The sequence below is a fragment of the Argentina silus genome, assembly GCF_951799395.1.
Source record: "Argentina silus genome assembly, chromosome: 5".
NCBI lineage: Eukaryota > Metazoa > Chordata > Actinopteri > Argentiniformes > Argentinidae > Argentina > Argentina silus.
In genome coordinates this window covers 1,159,310-1,182,482 of record NC_139659.1, presented here as the reverse complement: position 1 = coordinate 1,182,482, position 23,173 = coordinate 1,159,310, and the positions used below count along the sequence as shown (strand labels likewise).

At 46.9% G+C, this 23,173-nt stretch overlaps 4 protein-coding genes across 4 annotated transcripts; 3 read left to right on the top strand and 1 right to left on the bottom strand.

Annotated features, from left to right (window-relative positions):
* Nucleotides 1-125: 125 nt before the first annotated feature.
* On the top strand, nucleotides 126-3,946 carry ccdc152 (coiled-coil domain containing 152; the record flags this gene model as incomplete). Its single annotated transcript, XM_083669950.1, has 8 exons — nucleotides 126-188; nucleotides 499-604; nucleotides 1,319-1,387; nucleotides 1,720-1,784; nucleotides 2,132-2,267; nucleotides 2,686-2,813; nucleotides 3,237-3,332; nucleotides 3,735-3,946. The coding sequence occupies 8 exons, from the start codon at nucleotides 126-128 to the stop codon at nucleotides 3,861-3,863; spliced, it is 792 nt and encodes a 263-aa protein (XP_083526076.1). The 3' UTR covers nucleotides 3,864-3,946.
* A 2,238-nt stretch (nucleotides 3,947-6,184) lies between these two features.
* On the top strand, nucleotides 6,185-8,372 carry nim1kb (NIM1 serine/threonine protein kinase; the record flags this gene model as incomplete). The annotated part of the gene is made up of 3 exons (XM_083670226.1): nucleotides 6,185-6,476; nucleotides 6,746-7,014; nucleotides 7,617-8,372. 3 exons carry the CDS (start codon nucleotides 6,185-6,187, stop codon nucleotides 8,370-8,372), a joined length of 1,317 nt encoding a protein of 438 aa, XP_083526352.1.
* A 2,290-nt stretch (nucleotides 8,373-10,662) lies between these two features.
* Nucleotides 10,663-11,365, bottom strand: LOC310804853 (growth arrest and DNA damage-inducible protein GADD45 gamma-like; the record flags this gene model as incomplete). The annotated part of the gene is made up of 3 exons (XM_083670231.1): nucleotides 11,226-11,365; nucleotides 10,900-11,107; nucleotides 10,663-10,776 (listed from the first exon to the last, which is right to left on the bottom strand). Exons 1-3 carry the CDS (start codon nucleotides 11,351-11,353, stop codon nucleotides 10,663-10,665), a joined length of 450 nt encoding a protein of 149 aa, XP_083526357.1. The 5' UTR covers nucleotides 11,354-11,365.
* A 3,678-nt stretch (nucleotides 11,366-15,043) lies between these two features.
* On the top strand, nucleotides 15,044-15,760 carry LOC310804854 (growth arrest and DNA damage-inducible protein GADD45 gamma-like; the record flags this gene model as incomplete). The annotated part of the gene is made up of 3 exons (XM_083670232.1): nucleotides 15,044-15,187; nucleotides 15,316-15,523; nucleotides 15,647-15,760. The coding sequence occupies exons 1-3, from the start codon at nucleotides 15,087-15,089 to the stop codon at nucleotides 15,758-15,760; spliced, it is 423 nt and encodes a 140-aa protein (XP_083526358.1). The 5' UTR covers nucleotides 15,044-15,086.
* Between the last annotated feature and the right edge of the window lie 7,413 nt (nucleotides 15,761-23,173).

Here is a 23,173-nt window from a genome sequence, read left to right as displayed (position 1 = left end):
CTCGAGTTCCCTTCCCGCCAGAACCTGAGCAAACATTCCGCTAATTAACAACTACAACTTTAGCGGTTTTCTTCAGGTTACATTTACACGACCAGTACGTTAGGATAAAGTTCAATCATCTGGAGATGAAGAAGTGTACGTCTGTTAATCTTGACAAGCTTATTGAGGATTTCTCTCAAGTGGAAAAGGTACAATTTGTGGTTAGCCATGTAGGTAGTTGTGGTAGCTAGCTAGCTAGCATAGTGTATTTGTGAACTCTTACCAGAAGACAGCGGTCAACTCTGTTCCTCCTCAGAGCAGTAAATAGTTAGATTACAACAACCTCAATACCACAAAGCAAACAGGAGCCTGGCCTACAAACAAACAAAAAATAGCTTCCAGCAGCTATCTACCCTGTCCAAATAGGACTGTCTTTTCACTGTACTGTTAACAGTTGGCAAGATTTGAGAAGTTCAAAGTAATACAAGCTATGTTGCTATGATTGATTTCCTCAACTAGAACATAACTGAGCTCAGGGGAAAGAACAACATCTTGGAAATCAAATTGGATGAAACCAACAGAGTCCTGAAGTTTTCCCTGACCAAAGAGAAGTGGTTGATTGAAGGTGATCATTCAATCCTATTCCCATGTTTTAAATTATTTGTGTGACATGTTGGTAATAGCCGACAGCCACACATTCAGTTGTTGACGAGTGAGTTACGGTTTAATACTTTAGGATTGGACGCTGGGTAGTAAACAGAAGGCCCAGTTGAACCAATCAAAAAGTGTTATACAGTATCAACGTATGTCTCCCTCTAGCGGTTATTAGTGGTCCTCCACTGACCATTTAACTGGAAGCTGTAGTGTCGTAGTCACTGATCTGGGGGGAAGCATTCAGAATCATTTGGAGTAATCAATCTGAAGTGCACTACTACTACTTAGTAGTTAACTGCAGTACATCTACTGCTGCATCTTAACAGTCCCTCCTAAAGACTGCTTCACCCTCACTACCCCCCCTGTACTAACCCTAACCCCAACCCTTGAGACCTCTTCATCCCCACTACCCCTCTGTACAAGTTCTCTCCTGCTAATAAAATAAAATAAATAAATAAAATAGCCTTCTGGCATTACGACTGCCTATGGCCCCTGGTCTGAGCATAGATTACTTTGTCTTATGATGACTGATGGATAAATGATTCACTTACTTAAACAAATGTATTTGTTGTAAATCGCTTTGGATAAAGGCGTCTACTAAATGCCATAAATGTAAATAGCCAAAGCTATAAGTGAACAGACAGACAGGCAGGCAGCAGTGAGTTATGATGTCTCTGCACTGCAGAGAGAGATGGGATGTTGGAGACCGTCCAGGGGTTTCAGCAGACGCTACAGCAGCAATGTGACCTCAGAGGTAATGTAGCCTTCTTATCTTGCTTTCCCATGAAACACTCCCGTCAGCTTTTACAGCGTAGGACATAGCCATGGCCATTATGTGACACAGTATCATTTCCCTTCTTCTAGCATTGTGACTGCCTATGGCCCCTGGTCTGAGCATTGATTACTTTATCTAATGATGACTGTTGGATAGATGATTCAGATGATTCACTTACTTAAACACATGGATTTGTTGTAAGTCTCTATGGATAAAGGCTTCTGATAAATGCCATAAATGTAAATGTAAAATGTAAATTTGTGTGCAGTAACTTCATTGTAGCGTCTGAGGTGTTTTGTTGTATGTTGTAGTGGAGAATGACCAGTTGAAAAACAGTGTTGCAGACCTGAAGACACACAATGAGAGGAGAGTGGAGGTAAGGATAGGAGGGACAGAAGGAGGGGTGGAGATTGTCCTCTTAATTTACATCATTATGTATCGTCATATCATAGTATATAGTATATATATATATATATATATATAAAATGTATAATATCTCCTTATATGATATAATATATCCTATGTATTATATATATATATATATATATATAAATATATATATATATAAATATAATATATAAAATATTATAATATTATATCATTATATATCACTTCTACAACCAGATGGATGCAATTCTTAAGATTAAGAATGTAAGACAGCAGATAAATCTGAGAACCTGAATGTTGTGCCATTGCTGCCCCCTTGTGGCCGGGTGTGGTCAGGAGCGTGAGGCCGAGATCCAGAGGCTGGTGGCAGAGCTGAGAGCTGAGGGGGAGAAACACCAGAGGGAGCTGGACACCGTGAGGGAGCAGTGCAGGAGAGAGCTGGACGTCGCTCACAGGAAAACACAGAGCAGCTGTAAGCACAGCTATAACCAGCCAGGCACCTGTGTGTGTGAGACACATGATGCTCCTCTGTGGCTCAGTTGGTAGAGCATGGCGCTAACAATGCTTAGGTTGTGGGTTCGATTCCCGCTGGGACCATATATACTGAAATGTATGCACTCACTGCAATGTAAGTCGCTTTGGATAAAAGCGTCAGCTAAATGGCGTATATACATGAAGGTGAAATGTGATGACCTATAATCCCTGCAACAACAAAAAAAACATTGATAAAAAAGTTAAACACTAATACCATAGTAACAGTAAGAGCGTTTTGTTTTGTCTTAAATGTAATAAGTAGAAGACCTGTGTCACGTAAGTGACCATACGGACCGTAGGAGCACAACTCTGTCCACGTCGTCAGCCGTTGTCTTGCGTTGTGTTTCTGTGTGCAGTAGAAGCTAAAGATGCAGAGGTCAGAGAGGTCGTGGGGAGGAAGGAGTCAGACCTGGAGGAGATGAGGAAGAGGATGAGGGACCAGGAGAGAGAGAGGCAGACTGAAGTCTTAAAGCTACAAATGGAGGTGAGGTACAACTGACATGGAACAGGGATAATAGATCAAATGTTGACCTCTTCACCCCCACTACCCCCCTGTACAAGTTTCTCTCCTGTTAATAAAATAAATAAAAAAATGTCTTCTAGCATTATGACTGCCTATGGCCCCTGGTCCGAGCATTGATTACTTTATCTTATGATGACCGATGGATAGATGATTCACTTACTTAAATGTATTTGTTGTAAGTCCCTCTGGATAAAGGCGTCTGCTAAATGCCATAAATGTAAATGTAAACAGTAAAAATCGAACAGAAACATTCTGCACACGATAGGTAACACGTAATAACACAGGGTAGATCTGTAGAGCCGCTCTGACCGAGGCTGCCATGCACCGCCGTCCTGGATCTCATGCCTGGCTGAGATTGATCCAAAACGTGTTCTGTCTCTGTAGTTTGGGGCTAAGTTGGCGAGGGTGCAGAGTACGTCACAGAGGACCTCACAGCAGTCCCCGGGCTCCGGGCTCCTCCCCCAGAACATCTTCAAACGGGTCAGCAGCCTTACGCACACACACCCACAACAACATAACCCTAACCCTAACCCCTAACCCCCAACCCATCTTAACCCTAACCGTAACCCACAACAAACACTTCACTGATGATCTTAACATCAACATCATCTTAATCCTAACCCATCCCATCTTAACCCTAACCCATCTTAACCCAAATCCATCTTAACCCTATCATAATATAAAAAATCAAGTTTTAGAAAAGAGCTTTCATGAACATGCAGCCCCTGAGGAGCAAGGTACTGTATGTCATAGAGGGAAGAAGAGTGTGTGTTATTATGATGTGCCCTGGCCAGTGTGGTTTCGTTGTTGTGTGTGTTAACCTGCGTGTGTCTCCTTGCGTGCAGGGGTTACCTCTGTCTATTGTCTGCCTGTCCTTCTCAGAAGCTGCAGTTCCTGCAGGAGCAGAAGAACAGAGAGATTGAGGCTCTGCGTCAGAGAGTACAAGAACTGGAGCATCAGCCACACGTCAGCGGGTTTCCTGACTCCCGGCTAAAAAGGAAGAAGATTTAACCATTTAGTCATTTAGTCATTTAAAAGCTTACTGGTATTGACTCGTCAGTGCCTGTGGCTGGGGTGGGTAGTATTGACTCCTCAGTGCCTGTGGCTGGGGTGGGTAGTATTGACTCCTCAGTGCCTGTGGCTGGGGTGGGTAGTATTGACTCCTCAGTGCCTGTGGCTGGGGTGGGTAGTATTGACTCCTCAGTGCCTGTGGCTGGGGTGGGTAGTATTGACTCCTCAGTGCCTGTGGCTGGGGTGGGTAGTATTGACTCCTCAGTGCCCATGTCTGTTCACTACCAATCTTCCGCCGTAGATTGAAGACCCATCTCTTCAGGCTACATCTTAACTGTCCCTCCTAAAGACCTCTTCACCCCCACTACCTCCCTGTACAAATAAATAAATAATAATAAAAAAAGTCTTCTTCTAGCATTGTGACTGCCTATGGCCCCTGGTCTGAGCCTTGATTACTTTATCTTATGATGACTGATGGACAGATGATTCACTTACTTAAACAAATGTATTTGTTGTAAGTCGCTTTGTATAAAGGCGTTTGCTAAATGCGTCTGCTAAATGTAAATGTCTGGGGGTGGGTAGCTGGTGCTGCTCGGCCAGGTCCACTGTGCTTGACTGCACTCAGGAAACGTGTTCTGAGACATAAGAATATTAAGGTATTTTCATTCCACAATAGCGTGAATGTGTCACTTTTGATTCATTTTGTATTTGTAAGTGAATTTGAAAGTAGAACGTATTGTTTTACATTTATTTGTCAAAGATTAAAAAAAAGAAAGTCAAAGAATGAGCTCTTTAAAAATTATGAATTTTATTCGGGTTGTGGTGCTGTCTTGTGTTAGAGTGTCGTTATCACCTGGGGTCAAGAGGTGAAGCTCTTTGCAGGTGGCAAGTGCACTGGAGACGGGAAGCACGTTTTCACACGGGTCCCTACACATGTCAACACACGCTATCCAGGTCTATTAAAGCCTTTAATCCAATCAGCATAGCCGCCTGGTCACCCCACACAACAGTTATCCCTCAGACAGCAAAGGAGAGAGGGAGGAGAGAGGGAGGGAGGGAGGGAGGGAGGGGGGGGGAGGGGGAGGGAGGGAACTGCTTTACATCAGTAAAATCAGTAAAGATTTACATCAGTCAGGTCCCTGGAAGTCTGCCCCATTGGAGGAGGACACATGTCATGCAGTGTCCATGGATGTGTCTTAATTGTAAAACAGTAGCTATTCCCCACATTCTGAATGTGTATAACTCCATATGTCTACAGCTTAGGCCAAAGGGTCTCTTCTCATATACTGTACATACCCTACATGCATTCATATAGTATGAACCCATGTCTGTTCTGCAACAGTCTCCAAATTCTTATGTTCTGGGGGATAGTTTCTGCAGAGCAGGAAATGGATACTGCAACCGCCACCCCGCCACCTCCTTGACTCCCGTGTTTAGCTGCCGGTACCGCTAGACAATACGACCACACAGATCGCACTCTTTGGTCTGCAAAAACGATCCCCCAGAACGTACAGTGATAATTTGGAGACAGGGTTGCTGTTCCTATCGATCATCGTCACACTAGCAATCTACGGGGATTGGGACAGGCATAACTAAAGCCAGGGGATTTAAATACATGACACTACCTTGATCCTTTCTCTGCGGGGGGGGGGGAGGAGACAGAGCAAGGAGGTGAGGGAAGCACCTGTCACTGCGAGTCCCACTTAGACTCTGTAAACTGACGAGGCAGATGCACCCTGGGAGTTTGGCAGACAGGAGAGAGAGACAAAGACCCTGGGGAGAGGTGAAGCGTAGGTCGATACAGGAGAGTACAATTCAGACGGAGTCAGACGCTGGAACTATAACGTCCACCGGGGAGTGAAGGGCCTTGTGGATCTGGGATTTCCAGCCCAGGTTGGCTTCATAGAGAGGATTGGCTGTCTTTCTACAGCACCATGGCTTCTGCAGCTGCTCTGCGCGTGTTCAAAGAACCAGAGACATGGAAACGTGTAATGTCCTGAGAAGAAAAACAGAACGACAGCTTCAGACCTTGATGGTGAGAATGAAGACTGGATGCAGCCTGCACTTGCCTCAAAGTAGGCTAGTTTAAGCCTGATTCTAATGGGATGTACGGTAAACCACTGCATTGTGGTTCTTCAGTAATTAGTCAAATTAGTCTCAGTGATTTCATTAGCATGAAAAAACAAATCGCCCTTAATGCTCTGTATGTGTGTGCCTGTATGTGTCTGTATGTGTGTCTCGGTGTGTGCAATCATCTGACCAAAGATGTGTGCATTGTTCCTAGTGCCTAGTGATGCCATGAGCCCCAGGGAGCAGTAGAGATGCCAGGCAGCCAGTATGTGAATACCAGCACCATGAACCACCCGCGCCACAGCCTCTACAGCCTGTCAGATAGCTCCGAGTGTGGGCCGGAGCCGGGGGAGGAGGGGGCCGGGGCGGACCCTCCCCAGCGCCTCACCCCCTTGGAGAGGCTGACCACGGACATGTGCAGGGACGAGAAGACCATCAAGGAGTTGGTCGTTGGGCGCCGGGTGGGTTTCTACAAGGTCCGCGGCGAGATCGGATCCGGAACGTTCTCCCACGTGAAGCTGGCCTTCCACGCCCTCACGAAAGGTAAAGGGCTTTGCCGATTGTTGATTTGCTGATTGTGCTGATTATCGTCAGTGATTCGCGAATGGGACTCCTGCTGTGCACGAGGTGCATACAATGCTGCAGTCTGAAAAACGAGCTAGAAAATAGACATGGTTTGAATGAGACATCAAACCTAGTATCAAACCAATTAACACCCCTCTCTCTCTCTCTCTCTCTCTCTCTCTCTCTCTCTCTCTCTCTGCTTTCCTCTTCTCCCTCCCGCCATCCTTCTCTCCTCTCCTCTCCTCCAGACAAGGTAGCCATAAAGGTTCTGGATAAGACCCGGCTGGACATCCAGGCTCAGCGGCTGCTGACCAGGGAGATCTCCTGCATGGAGAGCCTGCAGCACCCCCACCTGGTGAGGCTGTACGAGGTGGTGGAGTCCCCCAGCCGCCTCTACCTGGTCCTGGAGTACGCCGGGGGCGGAGACCTCCACACCCGCGTCTGCTCCCTGGGAAGACTCTCAGACACCGAGTGCAAGATCACCTTCGCCCAGATCCTGTCTGCCATCAAACACATGGTCAGTGTTCAGCCTTGTAGGATAGACACAGTGCTCAGTCCTCTACTCTCAGTTCCTGCACCGCGGTGTTAGTGATTGTCTTCCCGTTAACATACAGTAGATGTTGTGAAAGAAATGTGTTTAGACAGGTTATTCTGATAGTTCAAACCAAGCAAAAACTGTTATTGTGTGTGTCACCATTTGAGCATATGAGTTCTATCTTATTACATGGTCAGTACCAGACTGGAAATGAGGCCCAACCAGAAATTCTGGATCTGTTAGAATAGTCATGTAATCTTACATATTATTATTATTATTATTAATAATAATAATAATAATAATAATAAAGTTTATTTATATAGCACCTTTTTAAAACAATGTTACAAAGTGCTTTACAAATAGATAAAACAGATATGCAAATAAAAACAAAAATAGAAGTAGAAACAGTAAAACACATTAACAATAATCCAGTTAGGGCAGTGATGCCCTTATAGGCTCTCATAAAAGTCATGACAACAACATCATCCACCAGTTGATAAAAGTAATAAAAAATAAATAAAAAACATAAAAATCCCAGTCTGTCATAAAAGTCCAATCATGTCTGTGTGTGTCTGTGTGTGCAGCACAACAACAACATCATCCACCGGGACATGAAGGCGGAGAACGTCCTCTACACCTGCAGCGCCTGTGTGAAGGTGGCCGACTTCGGCTTAAGCACCCGCGTCTCCGCCCGCAACGACAGCCTGGACACCTACTGCGGCTCGCCGCCCTACGCCGCGCCCGAGCTCTTCAGGGACGAGTGCTACACGGGGCCCCCCGTGGACGTGTGGGCCATGGGCGTGCTGCTCTTCTTCATGGTCACCGGCTCCATGCCGTTCCGCGCCGACACCCTGGGCAAGCTGCGGCGCTCCGTCCTGGAGGGCGCCTACGCCCTCCCGCCCTGGGTGCCCGGCCCCTGCCAGAGGCTGATCCGCGGCATCCTGAAACCCGTGGCGGCGGAGCGCTACGCGGTGGACCAGATGCTGGGCTGCGATTGGCTGCTGCCCGTGGAGTTCCCGTGGTCGGTGATGCCGCCGGTGAGACCCGACCCCATGCGCCTGGCGGACGAGGAAGAGGAGGAGCTGGACGAGGAAGAGGAGGAGGTCAAGGCCTCCCTGGAGGAGCTGGGGGTCACCATGGAGCACATCAGGAAGAAACAGGGGAGGGACAGCCGGAGCCCCATTAATGGGATTTACCAGATCCTCCTGCACCGCGCGCAGAAGAGGCGGGGGTCAGAGACTCTGCCCGTGGTCAGAGGGGTGGTCCGGGACCCCAAACGGGAGGGGCTGCATGCCTACAGGGGCCTCAGGCACACCTCCAAGTTATGTGTGCTTTCGTAACAGACGAGACGAGAACAATTAAGCATTGACTCAGTCTCATGGACTGTAGTTTCAGATGTTTGATCTTACTTTGGGAAGAAAGAGAGAGAGAGAAAGAGAGAGAGAGAGAGAAAGAGAGAATGTGTTTGTTTTGGGAAAATAATAGGTTCAATGATCATTCTGTATTTTGTGAAACATGTTCTTATAAAAGTGCCTCATAAGATGAACTTTTTTCGTGTCCCTTCAAATCAATGCAGTTTTTTTTATACCACACGTGTGGTAGTGTGGTCCTCTGTGGCTCAGTGTGGTCCTCTGTGGCTCAGTGTGGTCCTCTGTGGCTCACTGTGGTCCTCTGTGGCTCAGTGTGGTCCTCTGTGGTTCACTGTGGTCCTCTGTGGCTCAGTGTGGTCCTCTGTGGCTCAGTGTGGTCCTCTGTGGCTCAGTGTGGTCCTCTGTGGCTCACTGTGGTCCTCTGTGGCTCAGTTGGTGTTAACAATGCTAAGGTTGTGGGTTTGATTCCCGCTGGGACCATATATACTGAGAAATGCTTTGGATAAAAGTGCCAGCTAAATGGCATATATTAGTACAGGTCTGACTGGCATACAGTATGCTGTTACTGTCAGTGATGGCTTGCTTTCATCCACAGCTCAGTAGAAGGTGAGCACTGTAAGTCTCTGATGGCTCTGGGTCCTGACATATAGTCACTGGTTTATTTGACATATAGTCACTGGTTTATTTGACATATAGTCACTGGTTTATCTGACTTCTACAGAAGTAAGAGCAATTGTGCACAGGTGCGTGTTTCTGTCATAGATTGAACACTTAACTTGACTGTTAAAATGTGTCACAGAAATAATGTGCTTAAACGTTTGGGTTCTCCTGAAGAAAGTGGATGACTGTGAATTTAATGCAAGCAAACAGAGAGCCATCGCTGTCCTTCCCAGCCTCCTAAACAAAGTGTTTACGAAGTTTCACCAATGCCTGCGAGACCCAGAACAATAGCGAAACAGCAGCTGGCAGCGCACCAGATGACAGCCAGGCCCCTTTCCAACGCTCAACCCCCCCAGCCAAGCCCTCCCTAGTCCCTCTGGCACACAATCTGCCCCCGACTCCTCCCCGTCCACCCCCTCCCACAGAGAAACGGCAGATGGCGCGGCGTGCCCACGGAGACATCTGCCGGCCATACAATAGCCCCTCTGTGCGGACCGCTGGACATGACAGCAGAGCGCTATTGTGCGGCCTCCATACACATGCAGATGAGGGCAGACTGGAGGGAGGGACCGCAGATTGTTACTAAAGGGACAACAGCAAGCAGGTGACAGACTTTAGCGCCTGCTATGCAAATTTACTTTAGTAAAAACTTCTGCCCCCCCCCCTCCCCTCCCTCCTTGCCTCAACCCCCTATCAAAACATTTCTAAGTTAGCGCTGTTTATCAAACTATTTATGTTATAAGAAGTGACACGTGACACAAAACATAGATTCATTTTGTTTTATTAAATAGTTTTTTTTAACATTTCTAAAGTGAAACCTTTAGAGAATAATAAGTTAGTTTATTGTAACATTGTTTTTCTTTTAAACATTTAAAACATGACATAGGTAAACGTTCTAAAGTGAAACCTTTAGAGCATTTTAACTAAGTTAAAACTATTTTTTTTTTTTTTTTTTTTTTTTTATTATAATTTCTTCTCGTAACATGTTATTTTTTTCGTAACACAATCAAACGTTCTAAAGTGAAACCTTTAGAGCATTATCAGTTAATAATGTTTTCTTTTCTTTCATTTTTTTTTCAAAATAATTGCTTGCCATTTCAAATTTCTAAAGTGAAACCTTTAGAGAATTAAGACAATTCTGGAAAGTGGGAAACATTTCGCTGAAAGCAACGAGGTGTTGTGTTGCTCAGCAAGAAGACGTTTCAAAAAGTCCCTTTTCGATAACGCTTCTTCAAGGCACCGCTTCATCTCCTACTGCGCATGCTTCAACGTGCGACGTTCCGCGCCGTGTGGACCACAGGACGCAGGACGCGCTTCTCCTTTCTCTCCAAACCTCATCCGCACAAAGAATGAGGGCCGTGGGTGTCGCTCTGGTGGCATGCCTGACCTCATTCACATAAAGAATGAGAGTCATCTTGGCATGGACGGTACCGAGAGACGACGATCGCGGGGGCCACTCGGGCCGGCCACGCGCTGCCTGGACAGGAATCCTCCTCAGGAGTATCCAGGGATGAGAAACAGTGTCATCCTGTGAAGTAGGATGAGTATTTCCTTAGAAGTAGGTTTACAGAATCTCAAGAGAGAAGAGTAAAGTCCCGGATCAGCGCTCAGCGAGGATGATCTCAGGGACCCAGTCGTTTACACTCCGGCTCTCCTCACAGAACCGGTGCAGCTTCTCCAGAGCCGGGTCCTCCCAAGAACCTTCAGTCGGGTTCTGTTGAGACAAGAGAGGGAGAGGAACATTAGTGACATGAACACAATAAAGGCCTTTCTAATCATCTGTAATCAAATGGTTTAATTAATAGACTCCTGTGTCTGTCTGGGTTCTAGTACATACCGTGATGAGGACACAGTGGGCGTCTTCAAGTTGGCCAGCCTTGTCACCAACAATCTCAGCCAGGCGCTGCGCGTCGCTCACTCTGACGATGCTGATGTCGTTGTCAAAGCAGAAAGACTGGATGAGAGTGAAGTGGATCTGGAGAGCGATGTCACACTCCCACTCCTCATCCGTGGCCAGAACGCAGAAAGACACACTGTCTGGGTCACTGCAGAGAGAAAATAAAATAACCATAAGTATACTGTACAAAATGTATTGAAAATGAGCGTCTGTGAGAGAAATTTGACTATAGGACATGCATCCACGTTCGAGAAACTTCTACTTACACATTCATAATTTTAGCAGACTCGTAGACTCCAACGGTCAGGCAGTCGTTGTCTTTGGCGGAGAGCAGGACTTCCTCCAGGGCTTTGCCGGTGCACTGAGCATGGATCAGAACCTCCTCAAGAGTCATGATGATGCGGGATATTCCACAAGGAACTTCGGTTAGAGAGAGAGAGTAGGTTGTCGGAGAGTAGATCCGAGAAGACGAGTGACGCAGAGAGGACAGCGGTGCGCTTTTATACGGTGGAACTCGTGGCCCCCATGAATGCGATGCGCTCTCATTGGTTGACCTGAAGGGAGCATTGGTATGCTAATGTTATTGTCACACTCCGGCTCGTGTGTGTGTGTGTGCGTGGTATGCTAATGTTATTGTCACACTCGTGGCTCGTGGCAGATTGATAGGGGTCATTGAGACAGTCTCTCTCTGTGCCAGGCGTGCCCCCCCCCCCGAACGAAAATAATTAATTTCGCTATTTTAAATACGTTTCGCTAAGAGGTATACGCACACTTTTCTCCATGTTAAAACTTAAACAAATAGCAGCTTTTGCAGTTACGCATGAGGCTCAGTGCGTGGCAACTTCATAAAGGTTTCTCACAGGATGGGGAACGCAAATATTGGAGCGTTGCAGCTGCAGCGTCATGGTGACAGCCTCATCAGTATCCCAGGCTAAAACATTAGCCTACATGTCCTTATCAGGCTCAACAAACTTTACAAACTTTACAAACTTTACACTTTTCATCATGTCACTGAAATAGATTCCCCATATATATATATATATGCATTACACTTTTCATGTTACTGAAATACATTCCGCTAAGTTGTATTTGTAGGTGAAAGTGAGTGTCCAGACAATAACACGGAGAGCGGAGGGTGCAGAAGGCGTTTGGAGAGGGAGAGGGAGGGAGAGAGAGAGAGAGGGCAGGTGGAGGAGGGCCATCTGTGGAGGCTAAAACGGCCCTATTGTGCAGAAACTCCTATTATCACCCTCCCATACACATGCAAATCACCAGCGCGTGCCAGGACGCACAATCTGCACTCTGCTGACCACGTGATCGACCATCAGCTGTCCAAAATCCCTGCATATTTTTTTTGTTATTTATTTATTCTTGCATGGACGGAATACTATTCGATCTCTGCTTATTTCTCTAATGTTGACGTCCTTTTGGGGGTGGCAGTGAGAACCATGCACGTTGCATTACATTCACAGCCGTTACATTGCTTTACCACCACTGCCAAATAATGACACACCCTATACATATATATTCCTTATTTCATAACAATACAAACTTTGAACAACATGTAGTCCTGCTTAGTTAAAGAGCAGACGTATTCCATGCGACATCTGCAGACATGGTGCAGATAAGCCTATATACAGTTTGATGCAATTTAGTTGCATATATGAACCTGGAAGAGGCCTGCTGCGTAATTTCAGAGGGCCCCAGATAACAGGTTGGTGATGATTGATTCAGTCGCATTGTTCGGCGGAGAGCGATGCGGCAGATGGAGAACTGTCGCTACGAGGACCCCCCCTCTCCCCCCCTCTCACCCGGCCGACCCCGACCCCGAGGCACTAGGCTCCATTGTCCGCGAGTCTTTACATTCACTGGGCGAGAAAAGTCTGTTGCCTGAGTTCTGATCCAATTTAAATGTGAATAAACCAAGCTTCTGGCCAAAACTCACGACTATGAATCTCCGACAGTCTGATCAGCTTTATCTCAAAAAGCGGCCACGCGTCTGACTCGCGGCCCAGGAGTGAATTTGTTTGTGGTAAAAACACACGTAAAAAAAGAACTTTAAAAATAGTATGTTTTGATTAAACAAGATTCCTCAGGTACACCACAAATAAACTGAATACGTGGCAATTATACTGTAGCTATGCCTATGTAATAGATTTATTATCAGACCATCGTTGGTAGATTGTGAAGCTAGAGGTTAGACAGTTGTAAAGCTTGCGCAACACACAACAACAAGCAGCATACTGCGCACACGTCTGTAAACATTAGCAGATAACGTGCCCACATCAAAGCTAATCAGAGAGAGATGCAGCTGAAAGACTCGGGCTATTTCTGGAAGGATCAACTCAGCATGGCAACACGGCAGACGCGTGCAAGTCGATCCCGACGCATTGTTCGTGAAGCTCACATCTGCCGGACGGGGGCCTCTCTCTCTCTCCCCCCTCCCTCCCCCTTCCTCCTCCCTCCTCCCCAGCAACGCGTGACAGGTGTTCCCGGCCCGGTGACATGAACACTGAGCCTGTGCCTAAGCTTCTTTGTGCAGATGCAAATGAGCCAAAGCTTAATAAGATAACTTCAACTTCTTCCTAATAACTAACAAAACGCTGTCATCTTGCATAGGCTTATGAAGGTAACCATGATTGGATGGGGAACATCCACGGTTTGAACAACTTTTAACACCACCATCGGCCTTAATGTACCACTGGTAACAAACTATGTTGACTAGCCTATAGGCTAGGGTTAGGGTAACACAGCCTACGATTTGGGCTATTCAGAAACCTATAGGCCTAAGCAGAATTTACATCATCCACATCTGTAACCAATAAATTGCATTTTCTCACTTGCTGTTACTTGTTTTTAATGCATTGCAACAATTTGCTGTTCAAAGAACACCATATGAATTGCGTTCTACGGACAGCAGCAGAGGGAGGGGGAGGGGCCATGACGCCCTGCAGGTGCAGCAGACCTTTCCTTTCTAAGCCCCTCCCCTTCCGCCGGGGCCGCTGGTTGCCATGGAGAGGGGCGGAGGCATCCCGGAGGCCACGCGCCCGGAGGGGAGGGGGGCGGGGCCGCGGCGCGTGCCTCCGTCCGACGCAGGTGGAAACTTCTGTCACCAACAGTTGAACTTTAGAACATCTGATTATGACAAAACATTTCAAAAGAATAAATAATGAGTTAACTGTTGTCTTAAAGGTTCCATTTTAGACATATTGATAATGGCAAAGATTTGACACAAATGAATCTACTTTTCTCTAATGGTTTCACTTTAGAAATCTTAATTAGGGCAAAAACAAAGAAAAATAAGAAATACACTGAGTGTATTTACTATTGTCTGAAGATTTCACTTCACAACTATTTATTATGGGAAAAAGAAAGAAAGTGAAAGACTTTGTTATTCTATAATGGTTTTCATGTTTTACAAACTGATTAACATCATATGTTGTCTTTTGGATGTTCTCTTGACCAAGGATAGTGCACATCTGATGCGTGCCACAATATGATGCAAGCGGAAACTTCCGTCACCAATAGCTGTCTATCCAGCAGAATTATCCACTCGTTCGGGTGGAGGCCTACCTGGATATTTATACAAGTAAGAAACTCATATTTAGCGCCGAAGTAAGCTTGATATGACTATGCAAACATTTCCTGACCAGATGCTCTAAAAAATGAAACAGTGGGTGTCTATATCTAGCTGTCGATCATAGACCGAACTAAGGGACATTGCACGCGTTGTGAACGTGGACATTTCATCCATTAGAAAGTGTAAATATTTGTGAGACATAATCAATCCCAACTCCACCGAATGTACCGACACGAGCCTCCATAATACGTCTGAATTAATTATTCCAGTAAATTCAGAGTGTCGGATGGAGGTCAGAGAGTTTCGCATTTGATCCTTTCAGTCGAAACTACTCACTCCTTTCTTCCAAAGTTCCGTCTATAGGCACGCGCCTGCAGGGGGGGTCGCCCGGGTATTGTGTCCCAGCAGCCAATGACAGAGCGCGCGTGTGCCGGGGGGCCCACTATAAATACGAGGTGTTTCTCGACATCAGCACAAACCCTCCTCCCTCTAGTCTCTTGACACCTTCTCATCGAACCGAGCATTGATCCCCTGATCCACCTTCAAGATGCAGTCGACTGGCAAATCTCTCAAGGAAGCTCTCAACTCTGCCCAGAGTGAGGGTCGCCTTACCGTTGGAGTCTATGAGAGTGCTAAAATAATGAATGAGTAAGTTTAGCAGATTGTGCCTTTTTTTTCTCCTTCTTTATATTCTTCTTTTAAATTCAAACTGCTGTTGTCATACTGTATGGCAATTTCAACGGTCACTAATGAAAGTTTCTCTTGTGTTTCCACAGTGACCCAGACAGTGTGTCTTTCTGCGTTCTGGCCACGGATGAGGAGTGGGAGTGTGACATCGCTCTCCAGATCCACTTCACTCTCATCCAGTCTTTCTGCTTTGACAACGACATCAGCATCGTCAGAGTGAGCGACGCGCAGCGCCTGGCTGAGATTGTTGGTGACAAGGCTGGCCAACTTGAAGACGCCCACTGTGTCCTCATCACGGTATGTACTAGAACCCAGACAGACACAGGAGTCTATTAATTAAACCATTTGATTACAGATGATTAGAAAGGCCTTTATTGTGTTCATGTCACTAATGTTCCTCTCCCTCTCTTGTCTCAACAGAACCCGACTGAAGGTTCTTGGGAGGACCCGGCTCTGGAGAAGCTGCACCGGTTCTGTGAGGAGAGCCGGAGTGTAAACGACTGGGTCCCTGAGATCATCCTCGCTGAGCGCTGATCCGGGACTTTACTCTTCTCTCTTGAGATTCTGTAAACCTACTTCTAAGGAAATACTCATCCTACTTCACAGGATGACACTGTTTCTCATCCCTGGATACTCCTGAGGAGGATTCCTGTCCAGGCAGCGCGTGGCCGGCCCGAGTGGCCCCCGCGATCGTCGTCTCTCGGTACCGTCCATGCCAAGATGACTCTCATTCTTTATGTGAATGAGGTCAGGCATGCCACCAGAGCGACACCCACGGCCCTCATTCTTTGTGCGGATGAGGTTTGGAGAGAAAGGAGAAGCGCGTCCTGCGTCCTGTGGTCCACACGGCGCGGAACGTCGCACGTTGAAGCATGCGCAGTAGGAGATGAAGCGGTGCCTTGAAGAAGCGTTATCGAAAAGGGACTTTTTGAAACGTCTTCTTGCTGAGCAACACAACACCTCGTTGCTTTCGGCGGAAAATACTTCCCCACTTTCCAGAATTGTCTTTTAATTCTCTAAAGGTTTCACTTTAGAAAATTTGATTATGACGAAAGATTTTTTTAAAAAGAAAGAAAAATGAGTGAGTTAACTGTTGTCTTAAAGGTTTCACTTTAGACATATTGATAATGGCAAAGATTGAACAAAAGAAAGAAAAACAAATGAATCTACTATTCTCTAACGGTTTCACTTTAGAAATATTGATTATGGCAAAAACTAACAAAAAGAAGAAATAAACTGAGTGTATTTACTATTGTCTGAAGATTTGAACTGAACTATTTATTATTTATTATGGGAAAAAGAAAGAAAGTGAAAGACTTTGTTATTCTATAATGGTTTTCATGTGTTACAAACTGATTAATAAAAAGTTGAACATAATATCTTGCCTTCTGAATGTTCTCTTGACCAAGGATAGTGCACTTTCTTTCTAAATCCAAGAGTGAATAGATAGATAGATGGATAGATAGATACTTTATTGATCCCCGAGGGGAAATTAAGGCGTTACAGCAGCTCACATCACAAACAACAACAAAATAAAGTGACAATAGAATACTAGAATAAAACAGACATTAGAAACATTCTATACAGTAAGAACAGTCCAGTATGATTTAATATCCCCCAGCCTGACTCTGATCACCCCGATCGAGCCAGCCGGAGGAGGAGTTTACAGTCTTATTGTGGCAGGCAGAAAAGATCTCCTATAGCGCTCCTTAGTGCAACGTGGTTGTAATAATAATCTGTTGCTAAAGGAGCTTCTCTGCTCTGCCACAGTGTCATGTAGGGGATGGGAGGGATTGTCCATGATGGCCAGGAGTTTGGTTCTCATCCTTCTATTGGCCACCTCCTCCACAGTGTCCAGGGTGACACCGAGGACAGAACCAGCTTTCCTACTAAACTTGTTCATATACGACAAAACACAACTCTGGTATGAGTCAAACCATTCCACTAACCTGCACCTGTGAGTAAAATGTGCTGCTCTAACTACTAGTTATAATTATTACTGATCATCCATTTTGACTTCTGACCTTGTGTCTGAAAGGCCTAATGTAATCTCATCTGACCACACACACAACACACACCTCTCACATATATACACACACACACACACACACACACACACACACACCATACCACACCACACCACACCACACCACACCACACCACAGGATAGGATAAAGAGGGATTAGCATTGGTGCTAGCGATGCTAACCATCCTGTATTCCAATGTGCATGTTTCTAGATAGACGCAGTGCATTTAGGGACTGCATGTGATAGGTGGTGGATTGATAGGTGGTAGGTGGTGGATTGATAGGTGGTAGGTGGTGGATTGATAGGTGGTGGATTGATAGGTGGTAGGTGGTGGATTGATAGGTGGTAGGTGGTGGATTGATAGGTGGTAGGTGCATCTGATAGGTGGTAGGTGGTGGATTGATAGGTGGTAGGTGGTGGATTGATAGGTGATAGGTGCATCTGATAGGTGGTAGGTGCATCTGATAGGTGGTGGATTGATAGGTGGTGGATTGATAGGTGGTGGATTGATAGGTGGTAGGTGCATCTGATAGGTGGTGGATTGATAGGTGGTGGATTGATAGGTGCATCTGATAGGTGGTGGATTGATAGGTGGTGGATTGATAGGTGCATCTGATAGGTGGTGGATTGATAGGTGATAGGTGGTGGATTGATAGGTGGTAGGTGCATGTGATAGGTGGTGGATTGATAGGTGGTAGGTGGTGGATTGATAGGTGGTAGGTGGTGGATTGATAGGTGATAGGTGGTGGATTGATAGGTGGTAGGTGGTGGATTGATAGGTGGTGGATTGATAGGTGGTGGATTGATAGGTGGTAGGTGCATCTGATAGGTGGTGGATTGATAGGTGGTAGATTGATAGGTGGTAGATTGATAGGTGGTAGGTGCATCTGATAGGTGGTGGATTGATAGGTGGTAGATTGATAGGTGGTAGGTGCATCTGATAGGTGGTGGATTGATAGGTGGTAGATTGATAGGTGGTGGATTGATAGGTGGTAGGTGGTGGATTGATAGGTGGTAGATTGATAGGTGGTGGATTGATAGGTGGTAGGTGGTGGATTGATAGGTGGTGGATTGAGGACAGCAACACCACAGATGTTGGTTGTCACTGTGTCACCTGGCCGTTATAGATTCATAGACCAAGTCAGACCGGCGTCGGGGTTCAGCTGGAGAGAGAAACTCTACATTTATCTGTTTGATCATTTCCATTGGGGTCATTTAGCAGACGCTCTTAGCCAGAACGACTTGCAATGTACTTTGGCCCCCAGTAAGTGAAACAACTAATGCATCCCAGCTAAGACGTTGTAGAAGATTAAGTGCCACAAGCAGTCACAGAGAAAGGAAAGGAAACTATTGTTAGTCTTGTTTTTTTTTTCAGCTCAATCAAATGTGATTTTGATGCCATTCATCTATTCATTATGTGCTGATTAGTTTCAGTGGAGTCCCAGTATCTATTGTTCACGTGTGATGTATCAATCAGCCCAGTCTGCTGCTAAATGCCTCCTTTTACATTTACATTGATGGCATTTATCAGACGCCTTTATCCAAAGCGACTTACAACAAATACAATTGTTTAAGTAAGTGAATCATTTATCCATCAGTCATCATAAGATAAAGTAATCAATGCTCAGACCAGGGGCCATAGGCAGTCACAATGCCAGAAGGCATTTTTTTATTTTATTTAAATTTTTTAGAAAAAAAGAAAAACTGAATAGCATGTATCCAGTAGATGATGTAGGTGTAATAGTATGTGTAGTAGATGTAGTATATATATTCTAGCGTAGATGTAATATATGTAGTTATATGTATGTATAGTGGTCCTCTGTGGCTCAGTTGGTAGAGCATGGCGCTAACAATGCTTAGGTTGTGGGTTTGATTCCTGCTAGGACCATATATACTGAAATGTATGCACTCACTGTAATGTTTTGGATAAAAGTGTCAGCTAAATGGCATATACAGTTCCAGTCAAAAGTTTGGACACACCTTGCCAAGAGTGTGCAAAGTCGTCATCAAAGCAAAAGGTAGCTACTTTGAAGAATCTAAAATATAAAACATATTCTGGTTTGGGGCGTTTGTGCTCTGAAGTCTCTCTGGCCGAGTGTGTTGCATGTTACTCCTGAAGCTTTGTACCCCATGTACCTGCCCACATGCCCCGACTCTGACACCCCTCTTGCCCCACACACACACACACACACACACACACACAGCACTGCTCCTATCTGACCCCAGGATCTGTGGCCCTCCAGTGAGCTGCCAATGGCAACAGTCCACCCAGCCCTCCCCAGCCCCCCCCCCAGCCTGGTGTGTTTAACGAGCCGCCCCAGTGCACTGTGGGTCAGTGTGCAGCCAGCCGACTCCATTGTCCCCCTCTCAAACACCCCCCCCCCCCCCCAAAACCTACAACAACCAACCCCCCTTTAATCTGCCCGGCAACGGGCCCATAAACCCTCAGTCCATCTGCTGACACGGAGGAGAGGAGGAGAGAGGAGGAGAGAGGAGGAGAGGGAGAGAGGGAGGGAGGAGGTCCCTGTGCCTGGCACAAGCCAGCTCTCATTCATCCATTCAGACCCCCCCCACCCACTCCCCCCCCCCAATTGATGAAGCAATACAAAGAGAGTCCCTGCAGGACCAAGCCAGGGCAGAGCCCCCAGTAGCAGGCTGTGTCTGAGACCTATCTGAGCTGATAGAGTGATTGAAGATATTATTCATGGTAAATACCCAGGAGGTTTACTGCAGAGATATGACACCAGATATGACTGCAGCTCTACTAACACAGGGCTGTGCCCTGTCTCTGTCTCTGCACACCACAGCTGCTCTGATAGGCACACTGTGTGTGTGTGTGTGTGTGTGTGTGTGTGAGCGTGCGTATGTGCTTGTAAGGGGCTCAGGGGGCTTTAATTGCTCTGTGTCATAATATTTCATTATCTCCACCCCCCCTCCCCTCCTGGATGCCCCCCTCATCAACCCACTCTACGAGGGCAGTGTTCCAACCACATGGCTCTTCTCAAGTGTCTTTTCAACACGATCCCCCCAGAAGCCCCCCCTCCCCCAGCCCCCCCCCCCGCTTTCTCCAGCCCTCCAGTGAGGTGAAGACGCCCCAGGAACAGCAGATGGTGCTGAGGCGGGGGGTGGGGTGGGGGGTAGAGGGGTAGAGGGGGGGGGCCTGTTGCCTAGGATTGAGCCATCGGAATCCCCCACACCAACCTGGTCTGGAGCAGGTTGGGACCGCCGGGCGTTTCTATCTGTACCGTCGATGAAATGGTGACATTTCTCTCTGAGGTTTCGCCACACAACTCTACTGTCGGTTTGTTGTGCATCGCACTGATCATTTACAGCGTCACAACAGTGGAAACATTGTAGAACTATACAGTATATATACAGTACATCGCCTCGGCTGACAGCTGCCGTTCATCTGGACTCAAACATGTGAGTTAAAGTTTGCATAAGGTGCATTGCAGAGGTGGCAAAGGAAGATCAGTTTCCCTGAAGCATCAAAATGTGTTCAGGCGTGATGGAGGAGGTGGTTGTGATGAACCTGGGGTCCAGGCGGGTCTGGGGAGATGCTAGCACCAGCTGGGGCTCCGTAGCGACATGCTGCTGTCCTCAGTCCAGTCTGCCCGTGATGCTAATGTCACTCATTAGCATTGAGCTGCTGTTGGACTGCAGGAGGTCAGAGGTCGTCAGGAATCTGACTCATAAACGTGTGCACGTATGCATGCACACATGGAGGCACACATGCTGTCGCACGCACACATGCTGTCGCACACACGCACGCACGCACGCACGCACGCACGCACGCACGCACGCACACACGCACGCACACACGCACACACGCACACACACACACACACACACACACCTCTGCCCCTCCTAATGCTCAGATGCTCATATGTAAATGACAGGTGGTCTTTATGCCTTTATCTGATATCCTCTCTTCAATTCATGTTTCAATGAATTCATGATTTATCTGATCACTGATTACGCTTACATGTTCAAAACTCTTAAAAAGGGGCAATCTGGGATTGGTACATTCATTTTTGCACAAGCAAAACAAAACGCTGTGTAGCTTTAAGACATGGTTAAAAGTACCATGTTGATGTGATGGATGGTCGGTCCTCTCACCCACAGCTCCATCTGGGAGGTTTCTCCAGCCCCTCCCTCAGCTGTTCACCAAAACAGTGGCAGGGGGACCGCTTTGTTGTAGGAATCCCAGATTGCCCCTTTAACATCCATCTGCCGATTCCTCTTTGTTAACATGATGCAGAGCAGATAAGCCCTTTCACTCATGTTGATATTGAGGTGAGGACACCTCAGGTATCACTGCTGGGAGATCCAACCTGCCTGTATGCATTCTGCATAGTTTACTGAAGAAACAGTCTTCTGTTTATATCAAAACACCACTCCACTATTCTAGAAAGGCTGGAAGCAGGTGCAGCTAAGTGTGTGTTTGTGTGTATGTGTGTGTGTTTGTGTATTCCAATTTACAATTCAGTTGAAGGGTGTGTGTGTGTGTGTGTGTTGATGCATCTACAGGCGTGGTGGGGAGTACAGCTTTGTCATGTCTAGTGCCGTTACCATGGAGTCTGGCGCTGCTGACACATGCTGCCAACTGTTGCCAAAACACGACTGAAGGAGCCCCCCCCCCCCCCCCCCTTACACACACACACACCCTGCACCCCTCTTCAGCTCCATGCCATTTTTGTCTCTTTTCTTTTCAGTGTGTCTGTTTTATTCTAGTATTCTATTGTCACTTTATTTTGTTGTTGTTGTTTGTGTTCTGAGCTGCTGTAACGCCTTAATTTCCCCTCGGGGATCAATAAAGTATCTATCTATCTATCTATCTATCTATCTATCTATCTATCTATCTATCTATCTCTGTAACCTCTCTCCAAGTGTGTGTGTGTGTGTGTGTGTGTGTGTGTGTATAGTGTGTGTGTGTGTGTGTGTATTAGGGGGAGGTGTGTGTGTGTAGGGGTGCATTGAGGCTATACAGGGAATGCTCGCCAGCTGTGCTCTGAGTGCTGCCAGTGTCAGCAGGCTGGGCCTGAGGGGCTGAGGGGACTATGAGGGACTATGAGGGACTATGAGGGACTATGAGGGGCTATGAGGGACTATGAGGGACTATGAGGGACTATGAGGGGACTATGAGGGACTATGAGGGGACTATGAGGGGACTATGAGGGGACTATGAGGGGCTATGAGGGACTATGAGGGACTATGAGGGGACTATGAGGGACTATGAGGGACTATGAGGGACTATGAGGGGACTATGAGGGGACTATGAGGGACTATGAGGGGACTATGAGGGACTATGAGGGACTATGAGGGGACTATGAGGGGACTATGAGGGACTATGAGGGACTATGAGGGGACTATGAGGGGACTATGAGGGACTATGAGGGACTATGAGGGGCTATGAGGGACTATGAGGGGACTATGAGGGGACTATGAGGGGCTGGGGATGGTGGGGGGGGGGGGGGGGGGGGTGCTGGTCTAAGCCCAGATAAGATGGTTAAATGTGGTCATGTGGACCCCCCCCCCCTCTCTCTCTCCCTCCCTCCACCCACCTCCCTCCCCAAAACAAAGCTCAGACAAAAGCAGCAGCCAGCACTCTTACACCCTCTTCAATGGGCGGGGCCCCCCTCTCACTGAGACCCCCCCTCTCCCGTCAAGGCTCTGAAAGAATGGCGTGGTCCAGGAGCAGCTGCCAGGCCGCAGAGAGACGACATTTGAGACGGTCCCTTTCACAAACACAAAGTCTGGACCAGGGAGTGTGCAGGGTGGAGGGAGGGAGGGAGGGAGGGAGGGGTAGATAGAGCAGCAGAGGGGAGGGTGGGGCCGCTGGAGGGGGAGAGAGAGAGAGAGAGAGAGGGAGGGAGGGAGGGAGGGAGGGAGAGGCCTAACGCAGCAGCAGAGGGGAGGG